A 9,213-nucleotide genomic window follows, 5' to 3' on the forward strand; every position below is an offset into this window, starting at 1 on the left:
CGAGCGCTCACTCACCGCTGAGAGTGACATGTAGGTGGCGCCGCGGGGGGTGAGGGGGATGACGGAGGGAATGAACGCGTGCGAGCGCTCACACTTACCGCTGCTAGACCCGTCGACGTCTCCTTCAGGAACCGGTCGAGCCAGGACATCTGTGACGACGGCCGCTCTGCAACAACGACGCAAAACTCTCAGTTCACACAAGAAACAATTACATCATTAAAACTGCCATTGCACGCACCTGGTTAGCCACATTGGTTTCATTAGATTCAGCTACTAACTTTGGCTTGTATGCCATGTGTTTCATAGCGTTTTGCCTTGTAGCTTGTTGCTACTTAACATATCCTCATTCTTTTACTAATAGGCCTAGCAGTTTCATAACAATAACATTAGCACCTCGAGATCTATAGCCATCTCCCTCACCGGAGCATAAAGCGAACAATACGATCTATTACCACAAAGGCAATCATGATCAGGAGTAAAGCTACATTGAAATCCATTCGAGAAGATTGCTTGGTACGATGCAGTGTGAACGGATCGGATAATCCAGGGCGTCAAGTGACAAGTGACGCTCAAAAAATAGGAAAATAGGAATTTCAGATGTGAAAAAATAGGAGGAAAATTGGAATTTTGATGAGAAAATACATGTTAAATAGGAATATTTTTTGCGTTAGATGGTCTCCCAACACCCCTACATCCCCCATCCCGATCCACCACAAATGGTTTTATTAATATACATATTTGGAGTTACATCACATGCGAACAATATTTTGAGTTTTTAATGAGAAATGCATGTTAAAATTGATAAGCAGTTTATACATGCATAAGCACCCATACATGTAGATTACTCCAAAATAGTAGTGATAATGATTAAAAATAAAGACTAGACATGCACATGATATAAGATTATTCAGAAATTGTGCAAAGTACATAGATAGTTAGGCATATGCATGTACTCCCTTTAATTATGTTTACAAATTTATGACGTACATGTATAACATACCACATCCAACTGAGAAACAACTTTACTGAAACAAAATCTGTGATAGTAAAGAGTATATTACGTTAATTTAAAATAAGGGGTGGGGGTCTGAAATTTTTGAAAATTGGGTCACCTGAAATGTAAATTCCTGCATTCTGAGAAGGATACATACAATTCTGGATTCAGAGAGAGAGAGAGAGAGAGAGAGAAGAAAGAGAGAGAAGAGAGTGAGAGGAGAGAGAAGAGAGAGAGAGAGAGAGAAGAGAGAAGAGAGAGAGAGAAGAGAGAGAGAGAAGGAGAGAGAGAGAGAGAGAGAGAAGAGAGAGAGAGAGAAAGAGAAGCGTGGAGAGCAAGAGAGAGAGAGAGAGAGAGAGAGAAGAGAGAGAGAGAGAGAGAGAGAGAGAGAAGAGAAAGAAGAGAGAGAGAGAGGAGAGAAGTAGAGAGAGGAGACGAGAGGAGAGAGAGAGTGATACAGATCAGAGGAGAGTGGGGGAAAGAAAAGAAACAGAAAAGAGAGAGAGAGAAAGATAGCAAGAGAGAGAGCAAGAGCAGAGATAAGATAGAGCGAAGAGACAGAGAGACAGAGAGATAAAGAGAGAGTCCAAGGCAGATCGCTTGAAATGTATTGCATAAGTCAACAATCTTAATAAGTAATCTTACTGAAAGAATTGATTTTCAGCTGAATTGCCTCCATTATGGTATTTCTAAAACCTTCAGTAATGTCCTTCTCACAGACTTTCCTTAGTACTTACGACTATTTATGATTTTGTCTTCTAACAGTTTTTATATCTGGGCAAGGCCTCTAATCTGAAATTATTTCTGAATTGTAATGCCTCCGATATTACATCGACTCGTTAGTGTCGTAAAGCATCGTTAGCATCGTTACCTCAGCAGCCGGACCTTCAGCCCTTGTCGCCCAGCTCCGACGCGCTGCGCACCGGAAACGACAGCTGACTGTTGAAGCCGACCGCGCGTGTTGTCATCTGTGGCTCGTCGAGGTCAAGGTCGTGGAGCCCACTGCAATGTGCCAGACCAGCGCGCCAGGCTCGCCCGTCAGCTGCCCCCTACTGGCAGGCTTAGCAACCAACGTTTCACATTCAGCGATGCCAGCCGATGCAGAGCGTGAAATCACCGCGCGATCAAGGGAAGGGAGACGACTGGAGCAACTATATGCGCGCGATGCCTACTTACTGGACTGAGGACAAGGAATAGGGGCACTGTCAGAAGGGGAGGGGGCGAAGGAGGGAATGCACAAACTTGTTTACTGGGCAGAGAGTGACAGGTAGATCAGCATCACAGGGGAAGAGGGGGCCGACAGAACGCCATGCGGCACCGTTACCACTGTGACATTGTAAGGGGGTGTCGGCAGGGGTAGCAGGCGGACCACGGGAAGGGAATTGCATGCGCTACAACGTAATTGCTGAGAGTGACATGTAGAGCGCTGCATGGGTGAGGGGGAATGACGAGGGAATGAACGCGTGCGAGCGCTCACTTCACCGCTGAGAGTGACATTGTAGGGCGACTGCCGGAGAGGTGGGGGTGACGGAGGGAATGAAACGCGTGCGAGGCTCACTCACCGCTGAAAGGACATGTAAGGTGCAGCCGCGGGGGTGAGGGATGACGGAAGGGAATGAACGCGTGCGAGCGCTCACTCACCGCTGAAGTGACATGTAGATAAGGGCACAGCACTGGCGGGGGGAGGGGGAATGCGGAGGGAATGCGGTTGGGCGCTCACTCACCGCGAGAGTGACAATGTAGATGGCGCTGCGGGGGATGACGGAGGGAAATGAACGCGTGCGACGCCTCGCATCCACCGCTGAGAGTGACATCGTAGTGCGCGCGGGAGGTGAGGGGGCTGACGGGAAGAACGCGTGCGGCGCTCCACTCAACCGCTGAGAGTGACATGTAAGGTGCGGCCGCGGGGTGAGGGGTTTTTAATGCACGGAGGGGTAGAGAGAGAGAGAGAGAGAGAGAGAAAGAGAGAGAGAGAGAAGGAGAGAAAGAGAGAGAGAGAGAAGGAGAGAGAGAGAGATGGGAGAGAGAGAGAGAGAGGGAGAGATGGAGAGCGATCGAGAGGGACGTTGGAACAAGGAAAGGCAGCTATCCTCATGCGCACGCATGTGCTTGTGCACATACAACAACATAGACATATGCTTAGCAAGACAACCCTTGATCATAGTCAGATTTAGGAAATTTAACACAACTATCTAATAAACGAACACGTTACGACTGAGAACGTTTCATCTTTAGATACGACCACAATGGCTAACGCGCTCAAGCTCGTAACGACGCGCGTGCAATCATGCCGCAGTCGCCGTAACGCTGCCGCCATCTTGCCTCGCGCGCGCGGCGAGACGACAGGTGGCGCCACCGACTCACCGACGTCGATGTTCTTCATGAAGAGGAGGCGAGGCAGGTCGGAGCACTGGCTGAGCACGAGCGACCCGTCACGACACAGCGGCTTCGACTGCAACGCAACCACAGAGACGTGAAGCCATACGAGCTGATGTCAACACGTCGCAGCTTCCCACCCTCGTTAGCTAGCATCGTTAGTTAATGACGTGTTACTCGACAGTGAATGCCCCACGATGTCAACACGTCACAGCTTCCCACCCTGCTAGCATCGTTGTACTAGCCGCTTTTAATGGCTTCATACCAGCGAAATGAGTGGAATAGAATATATGGAGAAATTAGTATAGGTAGTAGTCGAGATTTTATTTATTACTACCTGTTTCGTACGACTAGTTCCCATATGAGCATTACTGCTTCACATTTGCTTTGTTATTGCATTTAAACCCCATTATTCTTTTGAAAAATTCAGTTAGAATTTTAGACAAAAAATTTCTATACATTCATTGTCTGTTATTTTCACATTTTTCAATGTCGTCACTGTAATAATTGAGACGTTATATCGAGGTAGACGCGAATGTTTTTCGCCGCGGAATTCCAGCCATGCCGAGCCGCGTATACTCACCCCCTTCAGGTTGATCGTCTGCACCCAGGTGGCGGCGCCGATGTCGAACATGTCGATGTGCGTCTCGGTGAACACCATGAGGAAGGGTGTGGCGACGCTGATCGCCTGCGGTCGGGCAGGAAACATCAGCTCCTCCTCCCGGGTTCGCCGCCCCGTGTTGTCCACGTATAGACCCAGATCTGCAACGATGGATGATTCACCGATTACTGCTCAGTAAAGCGGGGGACACCCCCATGCGCATTTATTCGCACGTCTGCTTACAATCGCAGCGAAATTCGCATGGTGTGTCCGCTCAAGCGCGGGCGAATTTCGCTGCGAATTTCATCCGCACTGAAATTCGCAGCGATCAAACAACATGTTTGATATTTTCGCTGCGGACGTCCGAATAAATTGGCATGGTGTGTCCCATGTAAAATCGCAGCGAAATTCACATGGTGTGTCCGCTCAAGCGCGGGCAAATTTCGCTGCGAATTTCATCCGCACCAAAATATGAAATTCGTAGCGATCAAACATGTTTGATATTTTCGCTGCGGACGTGGGAATAAATTCGCATGGTGTGTCCCAGGCTTAACATAGCAATAGTAGTAGTAACACCGCAGAAGCTGCACCACCACCATCACTAACAGCACCATCAGCAGCAGTAGCAGCATTAGCACCACCACCATCACCAGCAGTTGCAGCAGTAGCACCACCACCATCATCACCACTAAAAGCAGCAACAGCACCACCACCACCACCACCGCCGCCGCCACCACTAACAGCAGTAACAGCAGCAGCGTTAGTAGTAGTAGCAGCAGCAGCACCATCACCATCACCATCACCATCACCATCACCACCACCACTAACAGCAGCAGCACCACCACCACCACCTCCACTAACAGCAGCAGCACCACCACCACCACCACCTCCACTAACAGCAGCTGCAGCATTAGTGGTAGTAGCAGCTGCAGCAGGAGCAGCAGTAGTAGCAGGAGGAGCAGCAGCAGTAGCAGTAGCAGCAGTAGCAGCAGTAGCAGCAGCAGTAGCAGCAGTAGTAGCAGGAGTAGCAGCAGTAGCAGCAGAATGAGTAGTAGCAGCAGTAGCAGCAGCAGTAGTAGCAGTTGCCACACTAACAGTAGTTAGACAAGAACAGAGAGGGGAGGAGGCAGCAGGCATCACTCACTGTTGAAGACGAGTAGAAACTCATTGTCAGACACTCTCACCGCCGTCATCGGCTCATACGAGCCCGCCGTCAGGAACTTCAGGCTGGCGTCATCGGCGTTAACGAGCGCTGCGCACAGGTAAAACAAACACATCGTCAACGTTAACGAGCGCTGCGCACAGGTATAACAAACACATTGTCAACGTTAACGAGTCAATCAATCTCACATTCAATCCCGGTGAGCGAATAGATGCATTGCTGCGATGCTGCGGAGATGAGGAGGCTGAGGATTCGAAGAAGCCTGTGTTACTATGCGCAGCGCTCATTAACGTTGACAATGTGTTTGTTATACCTGTGTGCAGCGTAATCCCCTCAATTATTAATACACACATTTTTTTTCATATAGATCGAATGTAGAGTCACGAGAACACTAAATTAACACGCAGGCGTTTTTTAACATCGATTGAACATCGATTGACTAGAGACTGATATAAACGTTAATTGATATGCGCACAATTTTTTCGAAAATGAATTTCCATTCGTCCATCATTACATGTCCCGCATCTCTGCCCAACGCCAAAGCACTAAGGTCGTTACGCGCACTCCCGGTTGCCGGGAGCAACACCCTCCGTCGCATCCGACGGGACGAAGACCCGACGAAGAAAACCAACAACAGCGACAGTGACGATGATAATGACGACGATGATGACGACACTCACTGTGGTGATGGTCCCCGAGCACGGCAAACAGGAAGAAGCCGGCCTGCGTGGCGACGCACAGACGGTCCCCGACGAGGTTCATCCAGAACGCAGGCGCGGGCAGAGCGAGCTCACGCAGCTTCTTGTGTCGCTGCTTCGTGCGCGTGATCTCGTAGATGATCACCTGTACACGCGGATCGACACATACAGGTGTGAGATGTGCAGGTGAGAGGAGACGAGTACAGGTAAGAAATGTGTGAGGTAGGTATATGTGATAGCACAGGTAAGAAATGTGTGAGGTAGGTATATGTGATAGCACAGGTAAGAAATGTGTGAGGTAGGTATATGTGATAGCACGGGTGAGAAATGTGTGAGGTAGGTATATGTGATAGCACAGGTGAGAGGAGACGAGTACAGGTAAGAAATGTGTGAGGTAGGTATATGTGATAGCACAGGTAAGAGGAGACGAGCACAGGTAAGAAATGTGTGAGGTAGGTATATGTGATAGTACAGGTAAGAAATGTGTGAGGTAGGTATATGTGATAGTACAGGTAAGAAATGTGTGTGGTAGGTATATGTGATAGCACATGTGAGAGGAGACAAATACCGGTAAGAAGCGTGTCAATTGGATGAATAATTGATTAATATGTATTTATATTTTTTTAACTGGTGTGTATTATAGTAGAGAGCAGTAGTTGTTGTATTATGTTTGAGAACAGCTAACTAAACAGATACTATCAACAGAATACTGGTAACCGTTATCAAACAGTATCACAAATTAAACTGAATCACATCTCGTTTGCAAAGGCAAGTGGCTATTTATAATCACAGATTGAACGTGCCACATTTACTACAAATGTCTTTGATACCAACCTGCCGTTTTATTGCCACGAATACGCATGGTGGCGTCCCCTGGTGGATTTTACCAATGCAGTAGTAAGAGATGTTCTTCGCTTCTGGCAGTTTCACCCAGTCTACATTCACGCCCTCTAGTGCCAGCACTGGCACCAATCGTAGTTGACGCTGCTTGCCTGCAGATTAAAAACGTCATGTTTAAGTATGAAGTAACATGGATGTTATAGTTTTTAAGTTAGTAGCAATCGATGATCTCGTGAAATAAAGAAAACAAAAGAAATTGCTATGTCAATATGAAATTGATACAATACAAGAGCATTCGACGCGAATGACATGTGACGTCATTTCGTATATCTGTAATGATTTGTTGTTCACTACATCCATACCTATAACACTAGAATTCGAGAAAAAATCTAAAATCTATTCACTAAATATCACACAAAGATCTGAAATCAGGAATGCGTGGGGGGCAACGTATTAGCCAGCGAGCCGTGCAGCCGTGATTTGCACGGTGAGTTTTCAAACTGTACGGCCAAAGAAATAAAAAATTTAAAAAATTTAAAAATTCCCCCCCCCCCGTGAACGCATACGGCATTCAGGAAGACCGCCTACGACGGTCTTGGCTGAAACACACAAAAATTGCACTCCCAAATAATTATTTTTCGGGCACTCCACATACTCATCCTGGATAATACATGTGGGGGATCGTCGACCAGAGAGCAGTGAGAGTTTATAGACTGATGCCGTACTCTGCAGCAAAGGAACGATCGCTCACCGGTAAGTATGACTAACAACGCTCTCTCGATGAAGTCAATCTGAGATACTCGTTTATTCTCTTCATCCTGAGCTGTAGATATCATAACAAAATTAGGACAGCTAATGTGAACCACACCACGGCGCATCACATGCACACGCACGCGACGCACGAGCGTATTTATAATTACACATGCCGCACACGACGTGGCGACCATGGCCGCACCCTCATGCACGCCACACACATACAGCACACAATGCATGCCACATACGAACACATCACAAAACACATGCATGCATGTATGCGGGCCACCGAGCGACGCACCCGCACGACGCACAGCATAAAAGCACCACGCAGCAACTACACGCACGCACGCACGCACGCACGCACGCACGCACGCACGCACGCACGCACACACACACACACACGCACAACACAAGACACACGCGTGCACAGGAAAAACTCAGGTGCACACGCACACGCAACATAAATGCATGCACGCCCTCCGCTACTTACCATCACTAGCTAGTTCCAGCAGGTATAAACCTTCATCAGTTCCTAATACCACAGTTTCTTGATCTAAAATTAGGGAAATGCTCGAATAAACACACAATGCAAAGTGAACTCTAATCTATTGAACTATGTAATAAAACTAAATATGAATTTTGTGTATACACGAACTTGAATCACGAGGTACTTTTCATACTTCACTTTTTTCCCTTACACCAGTTCTGCAATAAATTTTTTTAAATTTACTGTAAGACAATTTACTAGTGTAAACAGACAATCAGTTGTGTAAATAGACGTAGCAGCATACGAGTATGCTCACCTATAATAGCAGCACACAGTGCGTTTTTGATTATCGGCAGTGTGTTATCGTACACCTCCTTCGCTTGGAAAACCTGAAACACGTTCGAACGAGTGCCTTATTACAATCTCCGTCCAAACTCGCTCCCGTCCCTCCCTCACAGGCCGACTCAACAGCGCTCAGCACTCAACAACCGTCGCTGCCGCAAGGTGCAGCCGCTGTAACCTTACCTTGTCGTCGTCGTTGTCGTCTGCCAAGAGCGTGTGACTCGCCGCGGATGGATAATGAAAAAATAAACAAGCAAACAAACTACCGGCTGGGAGACAGCGAAACAAGCGGCACACAAAGCCAAACGCGGAGCGAAAAAAATTGGCAAATCAGGCGTCCGGCGACGAACGAGGCCACAGTAACATACTACCCCCCCACACCCCACCGTGAAAAGCATACACCCTCTACATTGCCCTGCGGGAGCGTCAAGTAGGGCATGTCGCAACCACGACCCCGACCCGACATCTACGCTGCCCACAAGAGCAACGTAGAGAAAGGTGGGACGTTTACCATGGGGGGACGTTTACCATGGGGGGAGGCTTTACCATGGGGGGACATTTACCACAGGGGGAGGTTTACCATGGGGGGACATTTACCATGGGAGGAGGTTTACCATGGGGGGACATTTACCACAGGGGGGAGCTTTACCATAGGCCTCGCCGGCCGCCGGCCGCCGCCGCCGCCGCCGGGTGGCGCCGCTTACCGTTCGGTCGTGCAGCTTGTTCTTGCGGCGTATGCGATGCAGCTCGTTGAGCGCCTGCACCCACTTGGACTTCTCCGTCTCGTTGTCGGCGAGCATGAGCATGGAGTGACGCAGCCGCGGCGGGTCGACCATCGACGTTGTGATCTGCGTGCACGCGCACACACATCACGCATGAGCAGAGCGAGCGGGGAGGGGGGCCCTACCTTCCTCCGCTTCCTCTCCCTCTCCCTCGCCTCGCTCCTCCATCGTATCC

The 9,213-nt window shown here is 48.6% G+C and overlaps 2 protein-coding genes across 2 annotated transcripts in view; both read right to left on the reverse strand.

Annotated features, from left to right (window-relative positions):
• The window catches only part of LOC106811438 (serine/threonine-protein kinase MRCK alpha-like), a 13,634-nt gene extending 13,330 nt beyond the window's left edge, over positions 1-304 (reverse strand). Inside the window, exons 1-2 of the mRNA XM_014815052.1 lie at positions 279-304; positions 99-166 (exon numbers count right to left, since the gene is read on the reverse strand). Of these exons, the coding sequence (XP_014670538.1) occupies positions 99-166; positions 279-304 (94 nt within the window). The remainder of the gene's footprint in view (positions 1-98; positions 167-278) is intronic.
• A 1,577-nt stretch (positions 305-1,881) lies between these two features.
• The window catches only part of LOC106811439 (serine/threonine-protein kinase MRCK alpha-like), an 82,112-nt gene continuing 74,780 nt past the window's right edge, over positions 1,882-9,213 (reverse strand). Inside the window, exons 22-31 of the mRNA XM_014815053.1 lie at positions 8,961-9,104; positions 8,231-8,303; positions 7,912-7,980; positions 7,423-7,497; positions 6,666-6,823; positions 5,814-5,976; positions 5,116-5,223; positions 3,954-4,132; positions 3,336-3,446; positions 1,882-2,043 (exon numbers count right to left, since the gene is read on the reverse strand). Of these exons, the coding sequence (XP_014670539.1) occupies positions 1,882-2,043; positions 3,336-3,446; positions 3,954-4,132; positions 5,116-5,223; positions 5,814-5,976; positions 6,666-6,823; positions 7,423-7,497; positions 7,912-7,980; positions 8,231-8,303; positions 8,961-9,104 (1,242 nt within the window). The remainder of the gene's footprint in view (positions 2,044-3,335; positions 3,447-3,953; positions 4,133-5,115; positions 5,224-5,813; positions 5,977-6,665; positions 6,824-7,422; positions 7,498-7,911; positions 7,981-8,230; positions 8,304-8,960; positions 9,105-9,213) is intronic.

This window comes from Priapulus caudatus, unplaced genomic scaffold (genome assembly GCF_000485595.1).
Source record: "Priapulus caudatus unplaced genomic scaffold, Priapulus_caudatus-5.0.1 Scaffold540, whole genome shotgun sequence".
NCBI lineage: Eukaryota > Metazoa > Priapulida > Priapulimorpha > Priapulimorphida > Priapulidae > Priapulus > Priapulus caudatus.